The sequence below is a fragment of the Saimiri boliviensis genome, chromosome 14 (assembly GCF_048565385.1).
Source record: "Saimiri boliviensis isolate mSaiBol1 chromosome 14, mSaiBol1.pri, whole genome shotgun sequence".
NCBI lineage: Eukaryota > Metazoa > Chordata > Mammalia > Primates > Cebidae > Saimiri > Saimiri boliviensis.
The window spans coordinates 48328567-48344355 of record NC_133462.1 but is presented as its reverse complement, the minus strand read 5'-3'; the positions used below and the strand labels follow the sequence as shown (position 1 = coordinate 48344355).

Below are 15789 nucleotides of genomic sequence, written 5' to 3'. Positions count from 1 at the left end.
TGTACAAACCATTCGTTTTATTTCCTGTATTGAGTTTATACAAACTTGCAAGATACAAATGCAGAACTCACTGGGATTCCTTAGTACCTAAAACTAAAAAGAATGCTGCTGAAAGGAGGAAGCAAACTCTCACCTGTGTCAGTCAGGACACCCTCTCCTCCCGGGGAGGTGGGTCATTGGCTAGAAAGATGCTAAGGGGATGCTACAGCCGTTTGCCCCCGACAGAGATTCCATCTATCTAACCTTCACCCTTCTTCTAAGGTCACTTTTATCCTAATTAAAGACACTGAGATCATAAATGTCCTTGTATGGTTTATTGTCTAATACTAGCAAATAAAACTGGCCCCAATATGTGCATAAATAGATATATGTGTGTGTATATATATATATATATATGTGTGTGTGTGTGTGTATATATACTATTTTTCCTTCGTTTTAAGAGCTGCCAGGTGGAGGGTGCCTAAAGGGGAAAGGAATTGGTTCCCTCTTGCTATAGCCAGCCCTGCCCAAGAACATGCCTCTCCAAAAGGCAGGAGAGCAAGTATGTCGCTTGTGACCTCAGAAAATCTTCAAAGTGACAGTAGCAGTATTTGATTACAGCCTCTTGGTTACTGATCATGGAGGTAAGGTGCTAATTGAGAAGGCCCTGGATGAATAATCAGAGCTTCCCCAGGTGGGTCACTTAGCCCTGGGCCCCATCTGGGCTCTGTTCATTCAGAGCAGGATGTTCCAGGCTGGCGACAGGGTGTCAGTAAATGCCTCAGGTGGGAGGCCAGGCTTCAAACGCTGGCCAGGAGCTCTGCTCCAGATTCCCAATCCCTTGATTTCAGATCTAGGCAAAGACTTCTATCCTGCCCAAATCCTTGCAAGAGCAGAGACCCTTTGCCCGCTTTGACGGTTGACAAAGGCTGAGCAGGCTTAGTTCGGTGCCCCAGTGGCAGTCTGCTGGGATAAAGTCCTGGGGGTTTCTTGGGTGAGGCTGTCACCGTGTCTGTAGGACCCTCCTCAGCCCAGAAGCTGATTTTGCAGTCTGGATGCCAGACTGAAGTATCATCCCTTTGGCACACCCCCAGAAAGAAAGGGTGCAGAGGGGAGATGTCAGAGATGTGACCAGACAGAGAGGGATCAAGTGAAGAGGGGTGTGATAGGCCCAAGGAACTCGTACGTGTCTGTGCTGAAGGACCAGGGATGGCCCAGAGGATCCCAAGCCACCTCCTCTGGGCTTCGCACCACCTCGTAGACTGACATCCTTAGCATTTGGCATAGGCTGCCATTCTACTGTCTGCCCTTTCCAGCAGGCTGATGAAGAGGGGTAGTCTAGCAGCTCATCTGGGGTGCATGGCTGCATGGGTCTCTTTGTGCAAACAGTTTCTTCCAAAGGATTCACGCCTGACAACCGCAGAGGGTCATGAGGAGCAGACAGTGTAATCAAATCCTTAGACCAGAACTTCAAGGGAATGCCCTGCCTTGGCAAGATGCTCTCTAGGTGAGCTCTGGGGACCAGCCCTTTCCTGACTGGGGAACAGGGTGGGAGGAAGCCACTGTGGCAGAGGGAAGGGCACAGCGTTGGGACCTTAAGACAGTTACCCCATCTCCTCATCTTGTGTGCCCATTCCATTCAGACATTGCACATTTTGAAAATAGATTTGCTTTTTTTAAACAAAAGCGTAAAATAGATCTGTCTTAAAATAAGTCTTTCCTCTCCCCTTCTTTGGATCAAAAAGGCAAGGGGTATGGCCTTGATATGCGAGGAACCACGTGGAAAATACGGGAGAGAAAAACGGGCCTGGGCGGGAACTGGAGGAAAAGATCAGACATCCAAACAAATAGATTACATATATAGATCTATAATATGTATAATCTCCATAAAACATATATTAAGGCATGTAAAGCAACATAAAGAGCCAGCTTTATGAATAAGAGGTGAGAGAGAGGTGGCAGAGGTGTAGACATTATTTCTTGGTATTTCACATGTATTTCTAAAAAATATTACTTAAAAAAAAAAAAAAGAGACGGACGAAGCGGCAGGCATGGAAGGCCCTGAAAAACCTGTTTCCTGTGGAGGGAGAAAGGCGTGGGAGAAAGACGGAGAGGAGATGACCTGGGAGCCAATCCCACCTGCCAGTCTGCAGGGTAGAAAGGGCAGGTTTGGGTGCTTGAACTGTGAGGATGGGAAATAGAGCCAAGGGTCACGTTTACAAAACCTGCTAGAAGTGAAGACCGCTGGAAGCCTCCCGGGCTGTAATCCCTCAAGAACATGAGAATATCCTAAGCACCTAGAACAGTGCCTGGTACGTAAAAGGTGCTCGATAAATATTTGAGTAAATTGTCATCTTTACTTGCATATGAACCAGTAACTGTCCCAGCCATGAAGGAGTGGAGAGGAATTAGTAGGTGTTCTTGGGACCGCTGGAGGTCGGGCTGAAGCCTCTGGGTGGCGAGTCTATCAGAGAGAAGGCCGAGGGGCCATGGTGTCTTCAGCTCCGCTAGTTCCTCCTCTCTGGCTACATTAATCTCCAGGTGGGTGGGGCCGAGGAAGAATTCACTTTGCTTTATTGTCTCTCCCCCACCGGCTGGTGGATTGTGAGAGCATCTAGGCTCAGCCCGTCCTCGTGTGGGATGCCTGGGATGGGGGAGGGTCCTGGAATCCGGCCTCCCAGATTGCGGCCTCACCTCCCCTCCTCAAGGCATACTCTCAGCTGGCCCACTGCACATTCCAGGGGAACAGGGCAAGAAATATCACGGAACTGGACAGGGAAGTCCCCAAAGCTGAGCACACCCTGCATAAGACAAGTCCTTCTCTTTGCCCCTTACCCCAGCCATCTCCCAGGCAGTCGCTATTCAAACCCCTTCACCCTGATCCCCACACCAAGCATCTCCACTGAGGCTGCCACGTGCTCCACTGGTGGGTCCTCCTGGGAACGAGGTGGGAGGAGCAGAGGTGACGGTCTGGCCCTGCACGGGGCTCTAGCCTAAGGCTCCACCTGGGGAAACCAATCGGATACCCGCTTTCCAATCTCCCTCCTTCCCACTTTACTTGCCAACGTGTCCTGCTGCTTCCCCCTCCTCCCACTCTGAGGATCTCCCTCTCTCTTTCTCTCTCCTTCTGCCTTTCTCTCTCTGCTACCCTTCCCAACCTGCCCTCAGACGCTGCACAGACCTGCTCTTCTCTAGCCACAGCCAGCACTGTTTCCTCTGGGAGCCAGTAGCCTCTCCCCATCTCTCATCACCTTGTCTTTGGCTCAAGCAGGGTGGTCAGTCTTCAGTGGACCTCAGCGAGCACCCATAAGCAAAGCACTGGGTTTGTGTCGAAGCCCTGGGTCCAGCTGGGGCAGCAGGGTGGGGCTGATGAGGATAGGGGTGATGACAGGTGCTGTCCTCGGTGCCAGGCTGGCTCCAGGAGGCGGCGTCCATCTCCTCTTCACCTCTAGTCCTGACCTAAGGTAGCCACAGGCACGTTCTCCACCGCGGCATGTCCCCCATCAGGGAATGTTCCACCGGAGTCACCACAACCCCAGACAGGGCCAGGCTGAGGCTCCCTGTGACTTGGGCATCAGCAAGGATGGCACTCTCCACTGCCATCTCAGGCCCTGGCGCAGGACCACTGTGAGGGCTCCAGGGCTAGGCGTGGTGGGTGTGTGGACACCCAGGTATCCACGTTCCTCTCGGCAGCAGCCCATGGCCCCAGCCTGGCTCCCTGCGGCATTCCCATGAGAGTGCAGGGGCAGGGGGCCAGGGTGGGGAGCCAGGACCTCAGGTGGGCAGAGGACGGCTTCAGAACGTGGCTCTGTGGAGCTTCACAGCATTGGCCTCAGCCAGGGCTTGCACTGGAGGAAAGAGAAATGGGGTGAGAAGAGGGCTGCACAGAGGAGCGAGGACTCCAGCCAACCTCCCCTGGAGAAAGAAGCCTCATCCTGCAAAAACCTGGCAGAAACCATCCCGGTCCCTCAACCCCGAGAGGGGAACCAAGGAAAGGAAGTCATTGTTTTTTGCTACTTGACAGAGTGAGCGGCTGTGGGCTGGGGAAGGGAAGGGTTCACAGACTTTGGCTATAGTTGTCAATGTTATTTTAAATTACAGTAAGATCTGGGAGTGGAGAAACAGCTTTTGGGGGCTTCTGAAGGTTCTGCATCTGTGTATCTCAACAGATGGAAAGCTTGTCAGCAGACAGGAGGCACAGGGGTGGGGTGTCAGGGAAGAGCCTTCCCTGAGAGCAGACAGGTGAGGTCTCGGCTCCATTCCCTGTCTGCTTCTGGAGAAGCAAAGGCCATGGGCATCACAACATCCAAGAAGCAGCCCTACCAGCTGGCTTCAGCCCAGCACTGCGTGGGGAAGCTGGATGGATGGACGGACAGATGGCTGGCTGGATGGATGGATGGATGGACGGACAGACGGTTGGATGAATGGATGGATGGTGGGGAGGAGTGGCATAGGGCACTGGGGTAGGGGAGAAGCAATACCAAAATGAGAGGGCATAGATGGCTTAATGGGGTGGAGGAAGGGACCCCACTCCCCAGGTGGATGAAATACAGTTGAAAAGTGCTTACGTCAGAGCTCAGACCCGCATGGTATGGCTGCTGTCGGCGCCCCGTGGGGATTCAGACGACAGGGGGTTGGCTGGAGGAGTCGGGGAAGCAGGGGAGGTGGGAGGGCTTGGGGTGGCACATTGCACTGGAAACAGAAATGAACAGGGAGGTGAATGGGGGTGTGTGAGGGGGAGCAGGGTGGGCACCCAGAGCAAGCGAGCCCCTCCCCAGGCGGGGAGCGAGGCAGGGAGGCAAGCAGAGAGAAAGCACTGAGCTTGGATCTTGCTCAAGCTAGGTCAAGCTGTCCTCATGCCCAGGGCGCCATGGAGGAGAGTGTGAGGCCCCAGAGGAGAGCTGGCCGAATCTAGGCTCTGCTGAGAACCAGTGTGACTGTGAGTAAGGCCAGGCCCTCTCTGGGCCAAGAGCGCCCCTCCCATCCACACGATGGGGAGATTCACACACCTCTCCACTACTGTGCAGATAGAACCAGGGAGTGGCACTTTATACACAGTGGTGTCACTAATGATAATTATATTAATCATTATCATTGTGCAGTAAAATCACACTAAATTAGTGTGATTACTAAAATCACACTAAATTAGTGCAGTAAAAATCATACTACTCCAAACCATCGGGCCCCATTTAATGAACAGAGGTGAAGTGACCACCATGTTAACCAATGTCACAAAAACAGAGATTTCTGATAAACTTAAAGAGAGGTCTGTTAACTTGGCACAGTCACAGCTTGTAAACACGCTCCCTGCTAACACTGGAGACACCCTTTTTATCAGTCCAGTAAAGACAAACCTGGGTCCACTCCTGAGCAAATCGAGACAAGCCTGAAGTGACGTTTGAATTAATGAGATTTCACTCTATTATCATTATTATTCCATGTTAAGAACAGCAAAGTGGAAGGACGATGAGAAGGGGAGACTGATTACTGGGGACAAGCTCTATGCAGTCTCCAGACCCTCACTGTGCCGCGAGGCAGGAGGATGACAGAGACAACATCCTCACTCAGGCTCAGAAAGGAACCAGACCTCAGCCAGGGTCACACTGTGCTTCCACCAGAGAGGGGTCCCAACAGTGAACTTCCCACCCTCATCCCCACCCTACCCTGGACCTCATCACCTTCCCTACCCTCTGTGCAAGAGAAAGGGCCAAGGTGGCTCCTGTAATTACATATCTAACCCACCTACATGTGCGTAGAACACACGTAGCTCTCACGTGGATGTGAAGTTGTCTGCCTATACGCAAAAGCTTGTGCATGGTAACTGGCAACACCATACCATTACGTTCATCGCACACAGCTCAGATATGTGTATTTGTGTATTTCCAAGCCTGCGCCCTTCCATGTGAGCCAACATTTGTAACTTCATGTGCAAATACACCCACACTTTCAAACACACATTCGTGTGCATATGCACATCACCGATCCAAGGGTTAGTCATCCAGCAGTCTCAGCTTCTAAAACAGCCAGAAAAACAAAAAACGAAGCAAAAGATATCTCAGGGAAGCCAACACAGAGGCTACAGCCTCCATGGCATGCGGTGAAGCCCTCATAATTTACTCATAGGGACCCCTCATGAGTCCAGTTACCCTTATTTATACACAATTTTAATAGGTGTTGACTCGCTGGGTTTCTAGCCCAGGGGAGATTAGAAACAGGAAAATTCGAAGACACGGAGAAATTGGGAGGCCCACTGACATCTATAAGAAAGCACGACTGAGGAGAGAAAATGTTGGTAAAAAGCAGACCTAACAGCTTTAAAAGCGTGACAGTTGGAAAACATTTAGCATAGCTACAAACAGATCTATGTCCACTGTAGCCCTTACGGGTATTCCTTTAACAGAGGTCAGCAAAATAAAGATATTTATAATGATAATCATGAGCAAGAAAAGGTCCTATGAAAACAGAACTTTGTTAAGAAGGCAGAAAAATACTCCACATATATTATAAATAGATCCATCAAAACAGTTAAAATTCACATATGCTGCAGATGTGTATCACACAGATGTGATATTATAATGTGTGCACTCACAAGTACCATATGCGTGTAGCAGTCACACATACTCACAGTCACGACACTGTGCTTTCTCCCAGCCTGTGCACACGGACCTACGTTCACCATATTGTAATATATATACTGTACACAACATATGCACAAATACACTTTATCATTTCCCATACTGCAGAAAAGCCAATCACACATAAATACATGCATTCATAAACGCTACCTCCACTGATATATTGTACACTCACATACATGTACATTTATGCTCCAAGGGCTTACCAAATACCAGCTGGACTCACAAATAATGGGTCTCCACACAACATCCTTAGAAATTTTGCACAGATGCACACATTCCCACATTTGTACTCCAACGTTTCCTCCACTCCCCCACTGCACACTTGAATACACACAAATAAATGCTTGTATCTACAAACATCACCAGATCCAGACACTGCACATGACATTCACGCCACACGTACATACTCAAAAATGCCACGACTTCCCACATATTACATACCTGAGTCTGCACGCACTGGGTGAATTTGCAAGAATGACAGCATTCCTCACCGATTACTCTGCCCATACCACATGCCACACGTGGCACTGAACTCGACACGCTGTACCCGCTGCACACTGTGCTCATGACCTGTGCCCAGCACTGCCACACACACAGTGTCCAGGGTGTGAACCTGTGCCCTCCCTGTACGTGCCCAGGACCAGGCTTGCTGTGCCTGGCAGGGCTGTAGCTCTGAGGAGGTGGGCCACAGGCCAGGTGCAGTTGGAACAGTGGGCTAAGTCTGAGGTCTGGCCCTGCCACGGCCACTTTTTTAAATAGTTGAGGTTTTGGCAAAAGCAAGGTGACCATTTGGTTTCGGCACACAGACCCTGATAAGATGGAAATCAGATAGGCTGGGTAGGTTTTGTTTTCATGGAACCTTTGGCTAAGGAACTAGTAGGGAGGGCCAGGGGCTGGGGCTGGGGCAGAGCAAAGTTCTTAAACCAGCCTTGTCTCTCTAACCCCTTGAAAACAGGAAGTTTCCTTTTGCCCAGAGCATGTGGAATCTGATCTTCAGAAGGTTCAAGCTCATTTCGCAGCTAAACTACAGGGAGGCTCATCAGAGGCTTGCTTCCCTGTGGCCGAACTGGTTTTGCTGCCTTTTGGCTGCAGGATGGGGCTCTCTGAAGCTATCCCTTCTCTTCCCCTCAGCTCCAGCCTAAAGACAGCCTCTCCCTGAAATATCTCCACCCCTGCTAAAGTCCATGACACCTTAACTGGCAGAATGTTCTTCGTTACGGCTTACTTAAATCCTCTTTGCCGTAGCTAAAATCTTCTGGTTTCTGAAAACATCCATATTTAAAACAATTAGCAAAATGACAAATAGTTTCTATTTCTACTTCAGCTATTACTATTTCAACTACAGCTACCAGCATCACAGTGCTACTGCTACTGTCACCACTACTACAGCTTGCGAGCATGTATTGAGCACTTACTGCATGCCAGGCACTGTGCTAGGTGCTTGGCACACATTGTTTCCGATCCTCACGCCGCCAGAACTGGAGACAGGAATTTTGATTTGAATTTCACAGATGAGGAAATGGAACCTCAGAGTACCAGAATTTGAACGCTCCTTAATCACCAACATGAAACACCAGCCCGTCCACTTCGTTCCGAGCCACGCTTCTGACCTGTTCCTGGCCCAACTCCTGCCTGGGCTGCTGTACCTGAGGCCCGACACCTGCTCTCGCTCCTCTGCCAATGCTCTCTCCCACGATGGCTCCCCCTTCCGAGTCATTCCTCTTAACCGCGGCCTTCAAAGCTCTCACTCTCACTCTGCCTTTCTATCCTAAGCACCTTCATTTTGAGGAAGAGAACAGTTTCCCAGGCTCCTCAACTTATCCACTGTCTCTCCTCTCCCTTGAACCCTCCCATTCATATAGAATTTTTTTTTTTTTTTTTTTCTTTTTGAGACAGAGTTTCGCTCTTGTTGCCCAGGATGGAGTGCAATGGCGCAATCTCAGCTCACCGCAACCTCCGCCTCCTGGGTTCAGGCAATTCTCCTGCCTCAGCCTCCTGAGTAGCTGGGATTACAGGCACGTGCCACCATGCCCAGCTAATTTTTTGTATTTTTAGTAGAGATGGGGTTTCACCATGTTGACCAGGACGGTCTCGATCTCTTGACCTCGTGATCCACCTGCCTCAGCCTCCCAAAGTGCTGGGATTACAGGCGTGAGCCACCGCACTCGGCGAGAATCTCTTTCATTCTTAAAAGATCAATGACATTTTCATCTATTCTGGGATGGTAGCTCAGGCTGAGTAGAAGCTGACCCTGTTGGTCTCAACCCTATCAGCCTGTAGCCAGGACCTGGTAGCCTTTGCATCAGTGTGAAGTCAGCTCCTCAGTTATCTTTTCTTAGCAGAAAGGTAGGTTTGGATCAATAGCCAAGGTGCTCATTGTATCACTCTCAACCCTTTGCCTCCACCATCTTTTTTTGATTCTTCCTATTTGCATGCAGCAAGAAAGGGAAATGAAAGGGCACTCTGGAATAGCTGGCCCTCTCCCTGCAACTGAGAAATATTTTTACCTTTCTCTGTCAAACTCAGTTATCATTTTTTCTCTGCGCCTTTCCCAGACCTGCCCAGGCAGAATGGCTCTCCGTGCTCTGCATGGCTTCCGGCCATGACTCCCTGGGGTGACTGTAAGGATCATCCTGGCTCTGAGCTCCTGGATGTCAGCAACTCTGGCCCCTTTGCACCTCCCTGAGCCTAGCACAGTACCTGGTGCTCAATAGATGCTCATCTCAACCTCCAGGAGCATCTCCTCAGCCTCATATCTCTCTGCTCCTGCCCCCCCTGCAGCAGTGCCACGCTTCCTCCCCTACACCTGGTCTGCTGGTTTCCCTGGCAGGGTGGAGCGAGGCCCAGCCCCTCTCACCAGACAGCATGCGGCCCCTGCGGGAGGCCTCGGTCGCCAGGGCGCAGGAGATTTCAATCCGCTTCTCCTGCTCCTGCAGCTGGCTCTCTGAGTCCTGGGGCAGGTCCACAGAGTCCCCCTCGCCGATGGGCACCACGTTCTGCATACTGAAGAGGCACAGACACACAGAAATGGAGGGAGGGACAGGATGGTCCAAGTGGCTCAGGGGGGCCTGCAGACTGAGGTTGGCAGGGAGGGCCAGGACCCCATGAATGTGCAGTCTCTGGTTCCCAGCAAGGCTGTTCCTAGGAGTGAGTGGAACCCTGGAAAAACACAGGTTGGGACCCCTACCCTCAATGTTCTCAAATGAATTAAAAGGTTCAAGTGAGCATTTAGGGCAGCCTTGAAGGGGAAAGAAGTCAGCAGAGGGCGAGCCTTCGGCTTTGTCTTGATGGTGTGATGTGCAGGAGCCAGCAGGTCTTACCAGCACCCGACGGCTGCATCCCTGCCTCTGCTGCTGGCTGGGCCCTGCTGCTGCCTGGAGCCACCACCTCGACGTGCTCTCCCCTGGGGAGGCTCTGTGCCCCCAGCGACTTCTAGTGGCCCAGGTGTCCTAGGTGCCAGGGTGGGCAGAGGAAGTAGAGGCTCTCCCAGACGGTTACCTGGATTTGGCAATGAGCGTCTTGATCCTCTCCACCTTCTTCTGCTTCTCCTTCAACTCCTCAGGGCTCAGGGGAGTGTCAGGCTCCAGGTCAATGTACCGCTCGGGGATGAGGACTTTGTCTGGAGTGGAGAGCTATGGAGGGGCTGGGGTCACCACCTATGTCCCCTTCCAGGGTCTCCCACTCCAGCCCTTCCTGGTTCCACTCACCTCCTTATTTATGTCCACATCATAGTGCTGGGGCTCTAGTTCCATTTTGCGAAGCCGGGCGATTTCCTCCCGGGGTGTCTCGTAGGTCCGCCCGCCAGGCTCCTCTGCCCGCAGGGCTGCCTCCAGGTTGGAGATGTCCACCTCATGGATGCTGCGGTGGCGGCGCACCTAGGGGACACCAGTGCCATGATGGCCCCACAGCTACGCAGGCCTCCCAGCAGCTCTAGCCATGCCCTGCCCTCCGCTCTCTTCCCAGCCCGCCTGATCCAGCTGCCACCCCACTGCTCCCACCGCACCCCACTGCACAACTATCCTCCTTCCTTTCTGCTGGCCCAAAGTCTGCCCGCCTGCTAGGCCCTAGAAGCGACATCTCATCGACATCTCTCGTCAGTGCTTGCCGTTCCCCATCCTGCCCTACCCTGTGTTCACATTCTGTGCTGTGTATTTTGGGCAGTTGAAGTCATGTGACTTGTTTTGATTTCTCCGTTTTATTTTTTACGAAAGAAGGTCTTGCTGTCACTCCTGCTGCACAGTGACAGGATCATAGCTCGCTGTAATCTCGAACTCCTGGCCTTGAGTCCTCCCATCCTAGCCTCTCCCCAAGTAGCTGGGACTGTAGGTGCACACCACCATGCCCAGCTAGTTTTTAAACATGTTTTTATAGAGACGGGGTCTTGCTTTGTTGTCAGATTAGTCTCAGACTCCTGGTCTCAAACGATCCTCCCACCTTGGCCTCCCAAAGTGCTAGGATTATAGGCATGAGCCAACCACATCCGGCTAACTTCTAATGATTTCACATTATGGAGGTTCTAATCCATCAACTAGAATGTAAGCTGTTGAGGACAGGACTTACAAGTCAATTTTTCCGTATTTCTAAAATTTAATAGAAAGAAAAGTGAAATGATGTCTTGGGCTACTCCCAGCTCTGTACTTAATAGCTGTGTAGCCCAGAAATCCTTTAATTTCTCTTTACTTTGTTTCCCCATCTGCAGAACAGGGATAACAATTCCTAACCCAATGCTGTTAAAAGGATTAAATAAAGTAACGTGAAAGGGATTTGTAGATGATATTGTGCCATGCAACGGTGAGCTACTATGATTATCTTCCTAGCAGCCAGCCCAATGCTAGGCACAGAGGAGATGCTCCAGAAACGTGTATAACTGATGACTATTTTTATTTTTAAAATATTTATTTATTTATTTGTTTGTTTGTTTGTTTGTTTGTTTATTGAGACCGAGTCTCGCTCTGTCGCCCAGGCTGGAGTGCAGTGGTGTGATCTCGGCTCACTGCAACCTCCTTCTCCTGGTTCAAACAATTCTCCCACCTCAGCCTCCCGAGTAGCTGGGATTACAGGGATGTGCCACCACACCCGGCTGATTTTTGTATTTCTGTAGAGATGGGGTTTCGCCATGTTGGCCTGCCTCAGCCTCCCAAAGTGCTGGGATTATAGGCATGAGCCACCGCACCTGGCCAGTGACAGCTATTTCCATGTGGTGAATTCTGTACTATTCTCTATTAAGTGAATTTTGTATAATTCATTTCAACAAAAATAATTAAGGCATTCCTTTTTGTGAGTTACTTTCTTTAAACAGGAAAAAGTCAACACTTGAAGGACTCTTCTGCCAGTGGAGGAGAGAACTCTCCGGCTCTCCCAGCTGCCCAGCTTGGGTTCTTTCCCCTCTCTTTCCTCTCAAACCCCCCAAGCCCAGGCTGGCCATGCCCTGGGAGTGGGCAGTGTTGGCAGATGCCAGGCTCACGCCTGTGGGTAGCTGGGAAGGCGTTACCACTTTGTAGGCTGGCCGGGGACTGGGCTCGGGGGCCGGGCTGGCCGGGAGCTGCAGGCTCCTCCGCTTCTCCTTCATGGAGCCGCTCTGGTGCCGCCGCATTCGGTCAATCTGCTCCTCCACGCTCATCTTGACCTTCCCTTCGCCAGGGAACACAGCACTCTTGGGGCGTTCCTGCTGCCATGGGAAAACAGAGGTCTAACAAGTGCCTTATTGCCCACCCAGCTTTTCCATCCTGAACCCTTAACATTTACCTTCTACAGGAAGTCTGCATGTAGTGGGCTGAACAGTGGTCCCCAAAAGATATGTCCAAGTATCAACCCCAGGTACCTGAGAGTGTAACCTTATTTAGAAATATGAGATCATTGCCAGGCGAGGTGGCTCACGCCTGTAATCCCAGCTCTTTGGGAAGCTGAGGTTGGTGGATCACGAGGTCGGGAGCTCAAGACCAGCCTGACCAACATGGTAAAACCCTGTCTCTACTAAAAGTACAAAATTTAGCTGGGCATGGTGGTGCACACCTATAGTCCCAGCTACCTGGGACACTGAGGCAAGAGAATCACTTGAACCCAGGAAGCAGAGGTTGCAGTGAGCAGAGATTGTGCCACTGCACTCCAGCCTGGGTGACAGAGTAAGACTCAGTATCAAAAAAAGAAAAAAAAGAAAAAAAGAAAAGAAATATGAGATCATCCTGAATTAGACTGGGCCCTAATCCAATAATGAGTGTCCTCATAAGAGACAAAAGAAAAGAAGATGACACACAGGGTAGAGGTGACATGAAGAGGGAGGCAGAAATTGGAGTGGTTCATTCACTCAGAAAGAAATGCCAAGGATTGCCAGCAATAACCAGAAGTTAGGAGAGAAGCCTGGAACAGATTCTCCCTTAGAGCCTCCAGAAGGAGCCAACCCTGACACCACCTGGATTTTGGACTTGTACATCCATAAGAGCACACACTTCTACTGTTTAAAGCCACCTTGTGTGTGGTTATTTGTTACAGGAGTCCTAGGAAACTAACACCGATTTTGGTATCGGGAAGGGAGGGTGCTGCTATAACACATACCTAAAAATGTGGCAGAGACTTTGGAATTCAGTAATGGGACATAATAGAAAAAGCCTAGTAGATTTCCTTGAAGACATGACTGGCAGAAATATGAACTTCGAAGATGATTCTGGTAAGGGCTCAGAGGACGTGAACAGCATAGAAAAGAAAGCTTCTATTGCCCTAGAGAATACAGTCATGCCTCTGTATTCCAGGGGACTGCTCCCAGGACCCTGCTGGATACCAAAATTCATGAATTGTTAAATCCCTGCTGTAAAATGGCATAGATGTGAGTATAACCCATACATATCCTCTTGTATACTTTAAATCACCTTTAGATTACTTATAATGCCTAACATAATGTAAATGCTATGTAAATAGTTGTTATCCTGTATTGTTGGCTTTTTTCTCCGCCCCCACCCCCACCCCGCCCCCAAGATGGGGTCTTGCTCTGTCATGCAGGCTGGATTGCAGTTGTGCAATCATAGCTCACCACAGCCTTGAACTCCTGGGTTCAAGCAATCTTCCTGCATCAGCTTTCCAAGTAGCTGGGACTGCAGACACATGCCAGTGTGCCTGGCTAATTTTTTAATTATTATTACTTGTAGAGATGAGGTCTTGCTTTGTTCCCAAGCTGGTCTGGAACTCTTAGCTTCAATCAATTCCATTAGCCACCATGCCTGGCCTGTATTGCTTTTTATTATTTTATTTTTACTGTTGTATTTTTAAATTGTTTTTTTCCCTGAATATTTTTGATCTGTAGTGGTTGAATCCACGAATGTGGAACCCACAGATAGGAAGAGCCCATTGCATATGAATCATAAATGGAATGCTGGTAGAAATATGAATGTTAAAGACGCTTCTGGTAAAGTCTCAGAAGGAAATTAGAAATGTGTTATTAGAAAGTGGAAGAAAGGTCATCTTTATAAAGTGGCAGAGGTTTGGATGAATTGTTTTCTACTGCTTAGTGGAAACAACTTGAAAGCTATGATGAACTTAGATATTTAGCTGAGGAGATTTCCAAGCAAAGTGTTGAAGGTGTGGCCTGGTTTCTCTTTGTACTTACAGGAAAATGACAGAGAAAATAAATTGAAGAAAGAGCTGTTAAGCCAAGAGAAACCAGCACTTTTTAATTTGGGAGGTTCTCAGCCTACCTACTTCACAAAGGATGCTTAAATTAGGAAACTCATTGTAGAAAAAGCATGCCCCAGAGAGAGGGTCAAGGGTGTGGCTGGACAACATTTTGCTAGAGAGATTAGGTGTGTGACTCATGGACCCAATTAACCATCCCAGAAGAAGCCAGAAATAGAGACGGAGTTATCTAGAATGGACACCCTTGAAATACAAAGGGGGCCTACAAAGTTTTTGAGGCTGTTACACATGCAGGAACACTGCTAGCTTGTACAGAAAAGGACAGAGATAAGATGAAATGGAAAATGAAAATAGCTGTGAGACTTCTGAGATTCTACAGGGAGGAAATAGGCTAATAGAGCTACTTAGCTACAAACACATGCTAACCTTCAAGGAAAAGCAAGAGTGACTAAAAGCAAAGCCATGGATGCAGAGGCAAGGGCCAGAGAGGCAGGCCTAGAGGCAGGGGCTGATGGAGCCTCTGTGGACCCAGTGGGCAGGGGAGTGAGCCACAGAGGATTCTTCTCAGGCTTTGAAACCTAATGGAATTTTCCCTGCTGGATTTGAAACTTGCTTGGAATGGTGACCCCTTTGTTCCTTCCAATTTCTCTTTGTTGGGACAGGAATGACTTACTTTTTTAAAAAAATTTTTTTTAAATTTATTTTAAAAATAGAAACAGGGTCTCACTATGTTACCCAGGTTGCACTCAAACTCCTGAGCCCAAGAGAGCCTCCTGCCTCAGCCTCCCAAAGTGCTGGGATTATAGGCATGAGCCACCGCACCTGGCCAGGAATGACTTACTTATGCCTGTCCTCTGCCAGTGTATTTTGAAAGCAGATTAGTCTATCTTTCTTTCCTTTCTTTCTTTCTTTCTCTTTCTTTCTTTTCTTTCCTTTTTTCTTTCTTTTTTTTATCTTTCTTTTTTCTTCTTTCCCTTTCTTTCTCTTTCTCTTTCTTTCCTCTCTTTTTTTTTTCTTTCTCTCTCTCTCTCTCTCTCTCTCTCTCTCTCTCTCTCTCTCTCTCTCTCTTTCTTTCTATTTTGTTTTTTGTTTTTGTCTTGTTCTGTCGTCCAGGCTAAAGTGCAGTGGCATGACCACAGCTCACTGCAGCCTCAACCTCCAAGGCTCAGATGATCTTCCAGCCTAAGCCTCCTGGAGGAGGCTGCAACTATAGACATGCACCACCACATCCAGCTACTTTTATTTAATTTTTATTTTTTTTTGAGATGGAGTCTCACTCTGTTACCCAGGCTGGAGTGCAGTGGCATGATCTCAGCTCCCTGCAACCTCCGCCTCCTGGGTCCAAGTGATTATCCTGCCTCAGCCTCCTGATAGGTGAGATTACAGGTGCATGCCACCATGCCCAGCTAATTCTTGTATTTTTAGTAGAGACATAGTTTCACCATGGTGGCCAGGCTGGTCTTGAACTCCTGACCTCAGATGATCCACCTGCCTCACCCTCCCAAAGTGCTGGGATTGTAGGTGTGAGCCACTACACCCAGCCCACCTG

The 15789-nt window shown here is 49.4% G+C and overlaps 1 protein-coding gene across 15 annotated transcripts in view; it reads right to left on the bottom strand.

Moving 5' to 3' along the window:
- Positions 1 to 15789, bottom strand: part of PLEKHA6 (pleckstrin homology domain containing A6) — a 162083-nt gene continuing 146294 nt past the window's right edge. For 14 of the 15 annotated variants that reach the window (XM_074384976.1, XM_074384979.1, XM_074384977.1 and 11 more), the window contains 6 exons: positions 12109 to 12285; positions 10325 to 10492; positions 10116 to 10249; positions 9475 to 9620; positions 4548 to 4671; positions 1 to 3827 (listed from right to left, as the gene is read on the bottom strand). In XM_074384976.1, the coding sequence (XP_074241077.1) occupies positions 4556 to 4671; positions 9475 to 9620; positions 10116 to 10249; positions 10325 to 10492; positions 12109 to 12285 (741 nt within the window). In that variant the 3' untranslated portion in view covers positions 1 to 3827; positions 4548 to 4555. The remainder of the gene's footprint in view (positions 3828 to 4547; positions 4672 to 9474; positions 9621 to 10115; positions 10250 to 10324; positions 10493 to 12108; positions 12286 to 15789) is intronic. The other variant, XM_039465863.2, reaches the window with a different exon arrangement.